Consider the following 16,874-nt stretch of genomic DNA (forward strand, 5'->3'; position numbering starts at 1 on the left):
TTTTTTCTTGTTATCTATTAATAAACAACTCAGATCACCCAATTAGTTCTTGGGCATTCTATTAATATACTTCTCATTGCATCATCTTATTTAAAAATTTGCAATTCTATATTTCTGCTTTATTCAACTGTCTAATAACTTTGTTTTCATTTTTTAGAGAGTTACACTCATTCCTTGATTTACACGGTAGATACATTCCTAAAAAAATTGTGCAAACCGGAAACCGTGTAAAATGAGATACCGAATTCATACAAAATAGAAGGATATGTTCAATTAAACTGTAAACCATGCAAATCAATCTAAAGAAGGCAAGGGAAAGTCGAGGATATGTTTTTATAACCGCGTAAAATGAGATAAGGATTAAGGGAAAAAAAATGATGAGTTTATTAATTTTTAAAGGCAATTTAATGCTTATATGTACAGTCCTTTACAATTTATTTTTGAAAATCAAAAACAAACATTAATTAACATCAAATATGGTATTAAAAAAAAAAGTAAAAAAACAAACACAAATTAACAATGTTGCATACAAATAAAAACAATAAAGGAATTTAAACTTAAATAACCTTCATAACAAATTATCGAATTAGAATCCACTGGTACTTTTTTTTTTTACTATCATCTTCTATCCAAATTACTAAAGTTTTTCTACTGCTTCTATTAAATCATCTCATTTGCACTTGCGGTAGTTCCACTGGCTACACTATTTCGAATAGAATCTTTCAATTGCTTTATTGTCCTAACTGTTGCCTCATTCATTCCATATTATTTTGCTATGGATGTTGAACCTTGTCCAGATTTTAGTTTGTCTAAAATTTCAATTTTCTTCTCCTAACTAATGGTCTTTGCTTGGAAATCTTTTTTCTTTCTGTTGACATTATAGGGCTATAAAAATATTAAAACAGTATTACGAAATAAATTATTAAAAATACAAACTCTTTTCACCTGTTATTAGAATTTGCTTTGGCATTTTCTTTCTTATTCTTCTTAACAGGAACTGTCCAGACCCAAGATAACTCAGGCTAATTTAAATAATTGTACATAACATTTTGTTGCTCGAAATAATTCAAACAATGCTTATTTACATTCTATTGGATGCTGTTTATGATCTCAGCAAGTTTTGTAATTTTACACCCAATATAAGTTTATGTTTTGGACCATTTTTTTGGCCCCTATCTATATAGATAGTGTATTGGATTGAAGAAAATCGTGATGTATTTGAGTATTTACAGTAACTGATGCACATCTGTCTAAAAAGCTGTCTTCCCCTGAGATTTGTATAAGAATAACCCGCAACGGCTACCAACAGCTGTCTCATAAACTTTTTTTGTTTTGATTTGTTTCAAAAACTGTGTAAAAGCGAAACCATGCAAATTGAGTACCGTGAAAATCGAGAGATGTGCATATTAGACAGCTGAATTACTTTATGATGAGATTAATTCTACTAAGTACCAAAAAATTCTGTAAATATAAAAGCATTAAAATTACAAATAAAAAATATATCTAGCATTTTATACTTTAAAAGTATTCTGTTATTATGGAACAATTTCTAAATTAAAATGTCAACTTAAAAGCTAATATTTTATACTACTATTAAAATATTTGATGTTATTGCTAATCAAAATATAAATTAAAATTTTTTAGTCAAAAGTGGGATTCACTTGTACCAATTAATACATTATTTATTTGCATTTTCTATACAATAAAACAATAATCTGTTCCTTATTTTTAATAGCAATGTACTAATTTTCAATTTACTTTTTATTTTTTTCCATTTTTATTATATGTTCTAAATGATTATTTAGGTTGTAATATTATTGCAAGTTACAATAAATTAAATAATAAGTTGTAATATCAAGTGACAATAAATAAATATCTTTTATAGAAAGCTGAGTTAACCTCTCTGACCCCCAAAAAGAAACAGTATAAAAAGCAAAAGGTAAGTAATCCATTGATTAACAATGATTTTAATATTACTATTCTTATACAGGTTTCTTTAAAAAAATGTTAACACTAATATGAAAATAACTTGTTATGCCAGATTTGTAGTGGCAGGCAAGGGTTATGGTTAGAGCATTTACCACCTGGGACAAACTTAAATATGGCACCTTTTGAATAAGTCTTTCATTAGTTTGTTAGGTTTAAAAATCATTTTAAAAAAATACTTTTATTAATATAATGCATATCATATTTCATAATATACTTGTATGTGAAGTTTTTTATGAATTTATTAGTTTACCCATGTAACGATTTTGGAATTTCGGCACCCCATTATCTTGGCACCCTGGACACATGCTCCTCTGCCTCTGTCTTTTTCACAGTTCTAGTGGCAGGTTGTTTGCATACTTCTTCATCACGTGCAAGTCACAACCCACTTCTGGAGTTCTCAAAAATATGATTACTATTACTGCTGGAGTGATTGCACACCTTCTCCTAAATGGAGAGGGTGTGCAATCAATTTCTAGTGTTAACATTAGCACCTTGTGTAATTAAAAACATGAATGAGTATTAAAATTAAGTAACTTCTTAATAATTGACTTAAGCTTTAATTTAAAAATGAAGAATCTTTTACTGATAAAGTACTTTTAAGTTACATTAAAAAGTAAGTATATTTTTATTCATTTCAAAAATTTTATTAAATTTTATTTGTTTATTTTGATAGACTGCCCTTGCTTGGATTGGAAAACCAATAAAAATAAAACAAACTAAAAAATTTTATTCATCTGTTAAAATTAATGACGAAATTGTAAGTTGTTTATTGTATTGATTTTTCTTTATTGTATTGAAATTATGTTAATAAAGAAGTAATTTTATTAATAAATTAAAATTTTAGGTTAATTGTGGTGATTGTGTACTTGTTGCACCTGTAGATCCAACAATTCCATTATACATTGCTCGTATTGTATATATGTGGGAAAATGGAAATGGTGATATGATGTTTCATGCCCATTGGTTTTGGTAAGAATTATTTTTATTTTATTGACAGTGATTAAATGGTTATGCTAATTTGTCTATTGTTTATTTAGCCGAGGCTCAGATACAGTTTTGGGTGAAACTTCTGATCCCTTGGAAGTATTTGTTATATGTGAATGTGATGATTCTCATTTATCTTCGGTAGTGAGCAAATGCAAGGTATTAATTTTACTGATTAGGAATATCTGTTATAAATTAAAAAAAAAAAATTATACTTTAATCAGATGTTGTTCAAATGTATTTAAAGCTGTAATTGCTTAAATTGTTTCATTAACTATGTTATATATGATACAACATGTATTCTGTGTTTTTGTTAGTTCACTATGGTTTTAATTACAGAAATTATTTTTTTGTATAATTTACATGTATGTAATGCCTGTTATTTTACATGTAATTTTTATTAGATTCTGGGCATTAATTTTTTTCTTTCCATGTAAAAGATTGACTATTTGAAATCCATTGGCAATATCATAAAATAAAATAAACAACCATTCAAACTTCAGCAAAAATTCTTTAATCTTAAGAACGTTTTCAAATGCATTAAGCGTCCATCTTCAGTTACTTCTTTAAATCAAATATGAAATTCGAACAAATATTAAATTCGAATAAATATTACAAAAATTAATTGTTCAAATTTAATATTTGTTCGAATTTCATATTTGATTTAAAGAGGTAACTGAAGATGGACGCTTAATGCATTTGAAAATGTTCTTAAGATTAAAGAATTTTTGCTGAAGTTTGAATGGTTGTTTATTTTATTTTATGATATTGTCTCTTCAGTAAGCAAGTATATTTTTATTTATCCATTGGTAATTATCTTCATTATGAAATTATCATGTCTGTAGTGAAAATTAGCCCTTCTTTTAGTAATTACTTTTTTCTGTTAATCATTAATTACTAACTAATTTTTTAAATTCTATTAGTTCTATTTTATAAGAATTTTTTAGTTTAAATGTGACAATTATATAAGAAACAATTCTTTTGATATTTTACTGTTATGAGCGCATATTACTTGCACTGTTGTGTTCAGATATGCAAAATGGATGCTATTAGTTGAAAAATGGTGAACTGTACCATTTGTACTATCACCATTGGTGGAATATAGAGGTAAGAATATAATGTTACATTTCAAAGAAGCTCAACAGTTAACTGGAGTATAATTGTAGAGCGGGGTCTCCAATCTTTCTTTGAGAAGGGTTATGTGAGCTATAAATGACAAGTCTGGGAGGCCAGATATAAAATAAACAGCACCTTTAACGATCCAGCAATACAGATTTAATGCATTAATAACATGTAATCATGCAACTTCTGGGTTTAGGAGTGACGGTTAATGTTAAAGGTGTTGTTTATTTTATTATTTAGGGCCAGATATAAAAGATATACTTAAAGATTAAGATTTTTTTATCTCTGAATAATAGATATAAATCAATGTGAAATTTGCAACTGCTTTTTTGAAAGAATGTCATTAAAAATGACCTGACCTGACCTGACCTGACCTAGGGGATAAATTTTTGTGGCACCCAATATAAAAATTTCCTTTAGATATTCATTGAAGAGTGATGTTTGATATTTTGATTTTATATATTTCAATTTTTTTAAAAATTGTTCACAAAGGTATGTTGAAGTAAAAATAGAAAGTATTCTCTGTGCGAACTTTTAAAAATATTATAATACTTTTAAAATTCTTTTCTCCCGGAGATTTGTAAAAATTTAACAAAATCCTTTCTTTAAATAGCTTTTTATAAAAATCATTTGCATCACAGCCTATCAATTATAGCTGACTTTTCAAAATGTTGTGTGTTTTGAACTTGTTCAAATGATGATAAAATATGTCAATGAAAACAAGCTGTGCAGGCTGGATAAATATGCTTCAGGGACCATAATTGGCCCATAGGCTGTAGATGGAAACATCTAGTGTAGAGAATCATCTGCTGGCTTAATTAGTATTTTTAATTACGAGATATGTGAACAAGGTTTCAATACAGGTATACCTCGAGTTATGTCGTTCCCGATTATACGTCGTTTGTCAAAAAAGTATATGGAAAAATAAAAATCAAGTTTAAGTCAGTTTATTCGACTTTAAATCCATCCGCCATAAACATTGAAGACGTAATATCACTAGAAAAGCATTGAAAGTACATAAAATCATATTAAAATATGTACATTTACAGTAAATGTTAATATAATCATCATAAATCCTAGGAAACGAACCATGAAAACATCTGTGTTGTTGTCTTATTTAGCGGTCTTTAAGTGCTCATTATTGGCGTTTAGTTACGACGTAAGTCGAAACTACGTAACTACATAAGTAAATTCGACTTACGTCACCTCTCCTGGAACCAATTACTGACGTAAGACGAGGTATACCTGTATTTTGATTTTGACTGAAAATAACTCTGCAATGGACTGGTCAGTTATAATCAACTTGTTGGCTTCTTACGTGTATTTAACAAATACACAAATGCATGTATTAAAACATTATTTTTTTAGTTATAATTATTGATCTTAAGATAGTTTGCAATAAATATTTATTATTCTGATTTTAATGCAGAGAAAAATTATTATTACATTTAGGTAATTTATCAAACACCTGATAAAAACTGGTTTTTAAATGGTGGAAATGAAGAAATAAATACTGATTTATGTAATAGTGAAGATGAAAAAACATTCTTTTATCAAAAATGGTATAAAATTTTAAAAATTTATATAACTTTGATTGTGGTAATTTATTGTGAATAATTTTAATAAAAATTAATAACTTTTTAGGTACGATTCACAGACAAGTAGATTTATTGATCCTCCTGAACTTGAAATGTATAAGAATGATGATGTCATTCAGTTATGCATTAGCTGTAATAAATTACAAGAATGGCATGAGGTATATCTTTCTTAATGCAATAAGTACTTTATTTTATGATAGAAAATTTTAAAAAATTAATAATAATGTACAACATATATTAGGTTATGAAGTAGATTTAATTTGTTAATCAGTTTACTGATGATTAGGGGTATATGACAGGTGTGGCAAACCTACAGCACTCATGCCAAAAGTGGCCTGTAATGAGAAATCATCTGGCATGTAATGCATTATGCAATTTCTGTTTATTATCTGTCTTTTTCAATTATCCTTTTGGTTTTTCATCTGATCATCATTTTTCAACCACCTTTTCTACATTTATTCTAATTAAAGCATATTCATTTAATTTCTTTAAATATCATTACAATCAAACCTGTTTTTATGCGGTGAATAGGGATTGCATAAAAATGTCTCACGTAGAAAATAACTCAAAACCGTACGAAATAACTAGGAATTGCTTTTTTAACTCCTTGGGCCTTTTTCTGCAACACTTAATGGGGAAAAAATCCTCTAAGAATTTTAATTTTTATATTAATTAATTATTTCCACTTAAATACGAATCTAACATTAAAAAGTTAAAAATAATCGTTAAATAATGATTTTATTTGATAAATATAGCTGCAGGAAGTGTTATTTCATTTAACAAGGCCTGAAATTTCACATTTGCAGTCTAAAGCTGGAGGGGAGCTAACTTACAGCATCTGTTCAAATATAACATAATATTTATGGTTTTTATGCTATTAAAATAAGAAGGGACCGAAATAAACGTATGAGAAAAAAATTTTACTGAATAAAAAATGAAAAAAACCTGCTGATGTCATAGAAAACAACCAATAGAGTTTTTAAAAATTTTACAGGAGTCAATTATGTTCCAATTTGATTGAAATTTTCATATACCGCACAAAAACAAATTGCACAAATAAAAATCGCACAGAAAAAGACGGCACAAAAACAGGTTTGACTGTATTTGAAGTCTAAAACTTCGGCAAACATATATATACATCTTTAAAGCTAAGTATGCTTACTATATGGAACACAAACTTAAAAAGGTTTGCCATCACTGGTATATGACATTTATGTACAATATATTACACTTGTATAAAGCTGGATTTCAGCTCATAAGTAGAATAAAGCACTTTAATCAGTATACTGATTTAGTTGTTATTTTGTAAATTTTTTAATCTTATGAAAACTGATTTAGATGATCTCACGTTGGTAAATGCACAGATACCTGATATAGTGAGGATTTCAATATCTGAAAACTGTGACATAATGTGACATTTTCTTGCTGATTTTTTAAATGTATGCATCAAAATTAATAAGAAGCTACTATGTTTATTTTTCCAGAAGTAAAATTCATGTTATGTAGTGTAATTAATTATATGTTCACTAGTAACTGTGGCTGATTGATATTGAGGATTATCATAAAAGATGGACTAGAAAATTTATGTATTACAGTGAAACCTCGATCCATCATTCTCAGCATAATGATTTTTCAGAAATATTCAGTTTTTATAATCTCTGAAAAATCATATTTAAACAATGAATCTATTAGTCAAAAGTTCCAGTTTTGAAGAATGTTAATCTCAGATTGATTGTTTTAAAGAAAAGACAACACCACATACACAAATGTTAGTATATATCAGTAGTAGTAATAGCGGTTAATATTTTTGGAGCCTTGTATAGCAATTATAGTTTGGACTGTGTAAGATGGTGTCTGTCAGGTGGTTATGATGATGGTTATGATGATGATGATGATGATGATGATGATGATGATGATGATGATGATGATGATGATGATGATGATGAAAGTGAGCTGAACCAATATAAAGTTTTACCAAAGCATTTTATGCATTTGAGCCTATGAGAGTGTTTTTGTATGCTCACAACATTGTCAAAACAGATCAGCAAAGTAAACATTAAAAGTTTATTGTTCAATTTGAAAAGTAAAAACACTACTAAACAAATGACGATTTATAACTTTCTTAAAAAGAAGTAATGCAGATTGGACTTGACAATGGAAAAAAATAACATTGGTGTATGTTTTTTGATTGAGCAGATATAAACAGACAATACAGGCATCTGTCACCTTCCCAAATTCAGGTTTTTAGGTTTCCTGAAGAAAATGATGAATTCAGTTTCCACCATATTTCTAAATAACTGATATTTTGTTTTAGTGCTTCTTCCTCTCAAATATACATATTAACTTTTTATTTCTTTTTTAATTATTAATTTTAAAATTTTATTTTTATTTTTTTATGAATTCTTCTATTAAATTATATTTATGAATATTTAGATTAAAAATTAATTTAATATGTTATGACATTTAAGATCTCAAAGAAAGTTTTTTCAATAATTTCCTTTGTGTCTTAATGTGACTTTCTTATCTTCTTACATCCATTCGCTTGCTTATAAAATTTATATGATTTTGTTTTGTTTTGAGTAGATAAATATCCAGCAAGTGGGTGAATTAATAGAAAAAACTGATGAAAAAGCTTATTATCAATCAGCAAAATGGAATAACCAAGAATATTTCATTGGTGATTGTGTGTATCTTTCACCAGAAGCATTTAGTTTTTCTAAAATGACTATAACATCTCCTAAAAAACAACAGAATAAAAAAGATTCTGTAAGTAGACTTTTATCATAAATTTACTGTAATTAAAGCAATTTTTTGAATATAAATGTATCAATTTACTATAAAAAATGTTATATCTAATTGAAACAGATTTAATGCAGCTTAAATTATGCTAATTTCTTCTTCAAATTATATCAATTTTGTAAGCCTGTTGTCTTGTAAATATATAAAATTGGCTTATAAGAATAACATATCTGATATCAATCTATAAGAGATCTCTTACTTTATTCATTTATTTCTAGGATGATATCATATTTTAAAATTAAAAATTAGATATAAAATAAAATGAAATTCTAAATATACTGTAAATAAAATTTTTATATAAGTATTTATTTAGTATATTTATTCAATAAAAAGTCATTTTACAATCATCTTTCATCTGAAGAAGATGAAATTGAATAAGATACCAGGTTGTTCAATAAGTTTTGTTGTTCAATAGGAAAAACATGATTTTATGGTTTGAAATACATTTTATTATTCAATATAATCTCCCTGAACTTTGATACACTTGTTCCAGTGATCTTCTAATTTATGGATTCCATCCCTAAAGTGAGAATCCGGAAGACTGTCGAATATACTTCCACGGTTGCTATTACCTCTTTGTTCGATGAAAATCGTTTCCCACACATGAATTTTTTGAGATGTGAGAACAGCCAGAAGTCAGAGGGAGCTAAATCTGCCGAATAGGGAGGATGTTGCAACAATTCATATTTTAATTCACTGATTTTCGTGATGATTTTTTGAGCTGTGTGAGAGGGTGTGTTGATAAAAAAATTTTTTCTTTTGTAAACCAGGTTTTTTCTTACTAATTTTTACATCCAGCTGGTCCAAAAGGTTACAATAATTGAGTTTATTGTTTCACCAGTTTGGAGATAATCCACAAACAAAATTCCTTTTACATCCCAAAAAACTGATGTTAACACCTTCTTGGCCGATTTCTGTACCTAACTCGCTTCAGAACCGATGCACCGGGTTTACACCACTCCTTAGCCTCTTGTATTGATTCAGGATCATGGTGGTAGACCCAAGTCTCATCTGTAGTGATGAAACGATGCACAAAATCTTTTTTATCCTTTCTAAAACGCTCCAAATGTTGCTGAGAAAGTTGCATTCGAATGTGTTTTTGTTTCATTGTTAGTGAATGTGGCACCCATTGTGCACACAGCTTTCTGTAACCCAAAACTTCAGCCAAAATATTGCTCACACTGCCTAATGAGATCCCTAAAGCTTCTGCTAAATCTCTCTCGGTTAATCGACAATTTTCCAAAACCATATGCTGTATTTTTGCTATGATTTCTGGTGTTGATGCACTTTTTAGACGTCCTTCACGTGGATTGTCTTCAAGACTTGTACGACCATGTTTAAATTCAGCAACCCATCTTTATACTGTTCTAATTGAAGGTGAAGAGTCCTTAAACACTTTTAACAATCGTTTATGAATTTGTTTTGGTGCTACATCTTCCAAAAATAAGAATTTTATCACTGCACGATATTCAATGTTTTCCTTTGTAAAAAAATACAGTGACACATCAACTTTGAACAGCTGTAAATATACAAATGAGTTGACAGATCTACATGAAACTTCACACGTGTTCATAAAAAGTAGTACTAGTTTTAGAGAAATAAAGCAACGAATCTAATAGCGCCATCTCTTATTGAATGACAAAACTTATTGAACAACCTAGTATATTGAAAACAAACATTTTTCTGTAAAAAAAAAAACTTGTGTTACAAATTATGATATTAGTTTTGGGATGTTAAAATTGAGAAAAAAATAGGCCAATTTGTGAAAGTATTAATTATAATAATTTTGAAAATGATTACAATGGAATATTTAATTTAATTAGATTGATGAAGATTTATATCCAGAATTTTATCGAAAATCAGAATACATAAAAGGATCTAATCTGGATGCTCCAGAACCATTTCGCATTGGACGAATTATAAGCATTTATAAATTGTGCAAAGGAAAATTAGCAGATAAATTTGACATTAAATTTAAAGTGAATAAATTTTACAGGTAATACATCTTTTATCTCATTACTGGTCTTAAAATAATAAATATTTAATATATTGTTTAATGCTAAAAATGATCAAATTTAGATGATACTATAATAATATAAATAAATAATGAATATCAAAATTTATTTTAAAAATGGTATAACTTAATAAATCTATATTTTTTTTCTTATTGACTGTAAAAGTTCCATATTGATTAGTTTAATATATTTGTAAATGGCATAACTGAAATTGTAATCTATAACTCACTAGATTTTCATAAATTTTGGCCACCATTCTTTTTGCTTAAAATATTATTTATCTGAATATCTTATGATTATATTAGTATTATAATAAATTGAAACTTCAAGCATTGAATTATTTTAGAAATTAGACTTGAAAAAATATGGAATTATATCATTAAATTATTGAGGTTGAGGCCGAAGTTTTAAATGCGAAAACGTGTATGCCAGACGTTCAGCACCACTTTCCTGTAAGCCTAGAAGTTTGATAATGGTATTTGGAAAGTCAGTGGAATCATGCTTGACATTCCAAAGGCCATTGCCAAACTTCTAGGCTTACAGTGGGTGCTAAACGTTCGACGTACACATTTTTGCGTTTAAAACTTTGGCTTCAATTTTGCTATTATTATTTTTTTTATTTGATAGCATAACTTCTTTCTTTTAAAGTTATTCATTTTTTCATTAATGATTTCTTTTCTTACATCTAGACCAGAAAACACCCATAGACAGAGGAAAGCAAATTATCATTTAGATTTAAATCTCTTATATTACAGTGAAGAAGGTAATTATTTTTTAAAATTTAAAGAATAAAATAAGCCAGTTTTATATTATTTTAAAAGAAAGCATTTATTATATTTTAATGTATTTGCACCATACTGACTAAATATCATTTCAACAGAACTTATCGCCATCATTCTCAATAGTCAAGCTATATTGAAAGTACTTGACTTTTATTAGTTTAATTTAAGTTTGTTCAGCAATATTTTATCTATTTGATTGGCTACTCAAATTATAGTTAAAATTTATTCTTGTAATCTGTTTAAGAGCAAATGTTTTAAAATAAAAAAGATTAAAGTGCTTTTTATAACTAAATGAATAATACATTATATATTAATTTTTATACAATATATAATCATTATTTCAATATACTAGCTTTGATCTAGAGATTTGTGTTATAAATAGATTGAAATTGATGATAGCACTTGCGTTAAAATTTATTGAAAGCACTGTTACAAAATGAATTTTTATGCTAACTATAATAGCATACTCAATTATTTTGTATGGCTTTAACCAATTATTAAAATTTATAATATTTTCTAAGAATTAAAAAGAGCTATATTTATTCACTCAACTGAATCATTGAAATAAAATTTTTTTATGAAAACATAACAAAATTTTTCTGCTTTATGAATCTAAATGAATCAAAGAACTTTCAATAAGAAAAATATAAGAACTCTATATAAGAAAAATATCATTAATTTGTATACTTTATATAATTATATGTATTGCTTCAATCACTTCAGTTTTAAAGTATGAAAATTTCTTTAAAAGTAAAAAAAAAGGGGGAGAAAAAAAAAGCTTTTACCAATAAATATATTTTGTGATTATTCTAAATTACCAATTTACTGTATTTTGTTTTATTTTTTAGTGTAGATGTTGTATGAATAGTATTAATGCAGATTAAAAATTAACAAAAGTTGTTTTTAAACAGAGGTGGTTGTGGATTTTTCTCTTATCCAAGGTAAATGTTACGTTGTATATAGTGGAAATCTTCAAGAATCAGTTGAAGAATATACATCAAAAGGACCAAATAGATTTTACTTTAACGAGGTTAGTTTTTCTTGTAATACAGCAAAAATTTTAAAATATTCTTCAAAAACTGTTTTATTTAATTATTGATCTGTTGTAATATAAATATTAATTAACGATATATTAATATTAGTATTTAACTTTTAATAGGCTTATGACAAAAATGCTAGAACTTTTGATGATCCACCTGCCAAAGCACAAGCAATTGGAAATAAAGGAAAAGTAAATGCAAAATTTGTTTGAATTTATCTACAGAATAATTGAATAAGTTTTTTTTTTTTCTTTTATAATAAAAATAAATAATTATAAGACAAACTATGTCTTATTATAATTATTGTTTTATATTTATTGTTACAATTATTATAATAATCGTGTTTAAGTCAACAATTTTAGTAGATTTTTCGTGAACAAAAATCTAAAATTGTTGACTTAAACATGATATTGATCTTTTACATAAAAGTTAATCAATAACTTCATAATATGAACTCACATTGAAAATTAAAAAAGAAAATACAGTATATCATTCATTAAATAAGCAAACATATTTTAGTTTATTCAAATATCAAATTATTTTAATTATGAAATAAATTTTGCAAACTGTTATGACACCATTGTACTTTCATATAATTTTTATTGATGGCTTTCATTAAATTTTTCACATTTTAAACTTATTTATTAAATCTAAATCTGTAGCATTAAATCAGTTATATATTATGAAGTATAAAGTTTAATCTTAATGTAAATATGAGGAATTTTTATTAACACAATAAGTGTTTGTTTTCTGTTTAATATCTGATTAATTTATTTTAGAGTATTTTATGAACTATTACATTACTTCATGTAATGTAAAATTCAATTTTAGTGAATTTAAAATAAAAATATTTATTTTTAAGTAAGTAGTCATTTTATGTATTAAAAGATTTGTGAATAATATTTTATCCTATCTTACTATTTAAATATTTTTATTATTTTAGGGGAAAGGTAAAGGTAAAGGGAAATCTCAAAACAAAACAGACAACTCGGCTGATATCAAAATGGAATATTTTCCTACTGTTTCTTCAAAACTAAGAACATTAGATGTATTTGCTGGTTGTGGAGGTCGGGTTTTAAATTCTTTTAAAATTATACAATATAAATCTTTACCAATTTAATTTATTAAACTTCTGAATTTGCATACTGAATAAAAATTCTAATTGCTTATTGATATTCCAATCACCTGTTAAAAATATAAAAAAAATACAAATTATTTTATAAATATAAAATTTTTTTGTTTGTTTATATTTATTTGCTTAAATGTAGTAGAGTCTTGATTATCCAAGGTGATGCAGATCAAAAATCCCTCAGATAATCAAAATCATGGAAAATAAGATAGAAAAGTGTTTGGTAAAGTATTAAATAAACTGGACTTGAATGCATTAATGTGTATGATATTCTCTATTTTTGATTAGATCTATTTACTGAACATAATGACTTTTAAATTACAGTTGTATTTATAAAAGCAATTGTAAACCTATGACTATAAAATTTTTCTAATTTTTTAAAAATTTATATTATTGTGAAAGGTCACCAGAGTAAACTGGTTTTAAAAACTTTTATAGCCCTTTTTGAATACTGCATAGCTTACTCAAAATTCGTAAAGTGAACTGTGCTGCACCATATTTTCTTGTCTTGACAAAGGTTTACATTCCCATAATTAACCATGGATACTGCCAAACCTCAAATAAGGGGGCTGTAGTTAATCAGGACTCTGCTATATTAATTTTATTGAAATTAGTATGTGATAAACAATAGTAATAATTTAACAAACACAGTATATCTTTCTTAATGTCAAAGTTTTAAATATTGTAAAGAATTTGAGTAGAACTTTATTATAAGTTATATTTTTATAAATTTCTTTCTTTTAAAAACTTCAAAACTATAAGAAACTGCTAAGATTAAAATCATTGTTGAGTTGAAATTATGACATACATAATGCAATCATTTCATTATGTATTTTTAAAACTTATTATTCTTAGATTCAAAAATTTGTTCCTCATAATTTAAAAATTTTTATATTTGAATCTGAAAATGGAGTAGAGAAACTTAAAAAAGTTTAATACAGAAAGTAGCAGAGTTTAATAGATAGTTCTATGTTATCTGAAAAACAATACCAGATAACAATTTCTCTTCTTACTTCTTTAAGCAGAGAGCCAAATACTACACCTGTTTCTTTTTTTATAACAGACATTTTGTACCAAAATATAGAACTAATAATATAATATCCTACATTACTTTTTCATTTTTTATTTACTTTCACTATATAACTCTATTATATTAAAAATGATGATAAAAATAATTTTGTTATTATTTACTGCAATAAAATGTAAATAAATATTTTTAGCAAGTTATGTCTTTTCAGAATTAATGTTTTTATGTACATTTTTAATTTTAGGTTTATCTGAAGGATTCCATAAAGCTGAAATAAGTGATACATTATGGGCTATAGAAAAAGAAGAAGCTGCAGCACAAGCATTTCGATTAAATTTTCCCAACTGTACTGTTTTTACAGAAGATTGTAATGTATTACTTCGTTTAGTGATGGATGTAAATATGAATGTTTAATTTTACTTTAATTCATTACATTTTAAAAGAAAATTATGTATAATAATTAAAAATTTATTTTGAAATAGGGTAACAAAGCAAATGATAAAGGACAAATTTTACCTCAAAAGGGAGATGTTGAATTACTGTGTGGAGGACCTCCATGTCAAGGTTTTAGTGGAATGAATAGATTTAATTCTAGGCAATATTCATTGTTTAAGGTAAATAATGTTTATTTTTGTAATTATTGATTGAATGTTGAGTTTTGAATAAATTATTTATTTATTTTAATGTAGAATTCTTTAATTGTCTCTTACTTGAGTTATTGTGATTATTATCGACCAAGGTTCTTTCTTCTTGAAAATGTTAGAAATTTTGTTTCATTTAAACGTAGTATGGTATTAAAATTAACATTGAGATGTTTGATAAGAATGGGATATCAGTGCACATTTGGAGTATTACAAGCAGGTAATTACGGAGTGCCACAGACCCGTCGAAGGTATGTAAAAACATTTAAATATCCTTCTACTAAATATAATTACTAAATACATGGGTTTTATTTGTATACAAAACAATTGTTATTTTTTAACTTAGAATTTAAAGTAATGAATGAATAATTTTTCCTTAAAAAAACAAAAGGAAAACAAAAGACTAGATAAACAAGACTATTATACTTAGTCATTTTTTTCTTTAAAACTGTTAGAAGAGCAAATATTAAAGTACAGATGACTTTTTTCTCCCACAGTTTTCTAAATTTTAAATAAAACAATGTTTTTTTGAAAGTAAAATTAAGATTTGTGTATCTTTAAACTTCACAAACTCAAAATAAATGTTAAATTAGAGTAAAAGTGTCTTCACAGTTTTTTCCCTTCAGAATTGGATAATATAGTGTGAAGAAGGCTACAATGAATTTCACCTTTATTTTGAGACTCAGCCACCTCGATATGCAAAAAGAAATGTTAAAAATTTCTCTGAAGACAGCACAATTATAAAAATTATATTAATTTAAAACTATAGGAATAATGAAGATGATATATTAGCCACAGTAACATACTGGACTAATTACTACACCTTTTACAGTGGAATTTTAGAAGACATTAATGTTTTTAATCTTGTTAATTGGTCCTTCTGAGGTATTAAAAGTTAAAAATGGAGTACTAGTGTTGGAAGGAAGAATGGAGGAATAGATTCAGATAAAGTAAGCAAGAGAAGGGATGAGTTATGATAATGCAGTTGATGTGACAAAGTGAGAAGATGTTGCTAGGCAAAAGGGAGTCCTTGTCCTTACTGTTTTATGCATGTGTTGGAAATGGATTGGCTATACAATTTTGCATATTTCTATGATTCTTGCCAGAGAGGAGTGAAGAATAGTTTATATGATTTTGGCTGCTGCCAGTCTACCTCTGTGCCAGAAAGTTGTGTCTACGAAGACAAAACTATAGCTATCCCCCTTTTTAATGTCATCTTTGTATTTAGTGATTATCTGATTGAGGAATCTAGAGGTGTAACTGACATTTGCCATGCTGATGCCAGTTTCCTTTACGGTCGGGATGTCACATGCATAACAGCAGGGCAAGGACTCCCTCTGTCAGTACCTTTTCACTCTATCACATCAATTGCCATTGTTGTAATTGTTGCTATTTTTCCACTTATTTACTTTGTTTAACTTTATCTCTTCATCTTTCTGACACCAGCATTCCACCTTTGACTTACAACACCTGAAGAAGACTCATTAACCAGATCAAAAACATTAGAGTTCTTCTAAAATTCTACTGTTAAAAGTGCGGTAATTAGTTCTCTAGGTCTAATTTAGTGTTTTAATTATAATTTTTATTTCGAAGTTTTAATTAATTAATTGTATAGACTACTAGATTGCTCCACATCTAGCGTTAAGCCATATGGGTTATCATTAATGGCTTGCACGAAAGCTGAGATGTCAGGTACTGTCTTCCACATGGTGAAAATGTCATCTATATACCTCCTATAGAGCATGATG

General features: G+C 26.8%; 1 protein-coding gene across 1 annotated transcript in view; it reads left to right on the forward strand.

The window, feature by feature from the left end:
* LOC136986597 (DNA (cytosine-5)-methyltransferase 1-like) overlaps positions 1 to 16,874 on the forward strand; it is a 63,213-nt gene that overhangs the window by 29,498 nt on the left and 16,841 nt on the right. The window contains exons 15-29 of the mRNA XM_067284181.1: positions 1,886 to 1,939; positions 2,663 to 2,746; positions 2,834 to 2,958; positions 3,027 to 3,132; positions 5,548 to 5,657; positions 5,740 to 5,851; positions 8,277 to 8,459; positions 10,316 to 10,488; positions 11,197 to 11,270; positions 12,201 to 12,319; positions 12,449 to 12,520; positions 13,273 to 13,396; positions 14,730 to 14,881; positions 14,968 to 15,099; positions 15,175 to 15,377. Coding sequence (XP_067140282.1) covers positions 1,886 to 1,939; positions 2,663 to 2,746; positions 2,834 to 2,958; positions 3,027 to 3,132; positions 5,548 to 5,657; positions 5,740 to 5,851; positions 8,277 to 8,459; positions 10,316 to 10,488; positions 11,197 to 11,270; positions 12,201 to 12,319; positions 12,449 to 12,520; positions 13,273 to 13,396; positions 14,730 to 14,881; positions 14,968 to 15,099; positions 15,175 to 15,377 — 1,823 coding nt within the window. The remainder of the gene's footprint in view (positions 1 to 1,885; positions 1,940 to 2,662; positions 2,747 to 2,833; positions 2,959 to 3,026; positions 3,133 to 5,547; positions 5,658 to 5,739; positions 5,852 to 8,276; positions 8,460 to 10,315; positions 10,489 to 11,196; positions 11,271 to 12,200; positions 12,320 to 12,448; positions 12,521 to 13,272; positions 13,397 to 14,729; positions 14,882 to 14,967; positions 15,100 to 15,174; positions 15,378 to 16,874) is intronic.

Source organism: Centruroides vittatus, unplaced genomic scaffold, assembly GCF_030686945.1.
Source record: "Centruroides vittatus isolate TY-2023 unplaced genomic scaffold, ASM3068694v2 scaffold_1152, whole genome shotgun sequence".
In the NCBI taxonomy this organism is placed as follows: Eukaryota; Metazoa; Arthropoda; class Arachnida; order Scorpiones; family Buthidae; genus Centruroides; species Centruroides vittatus.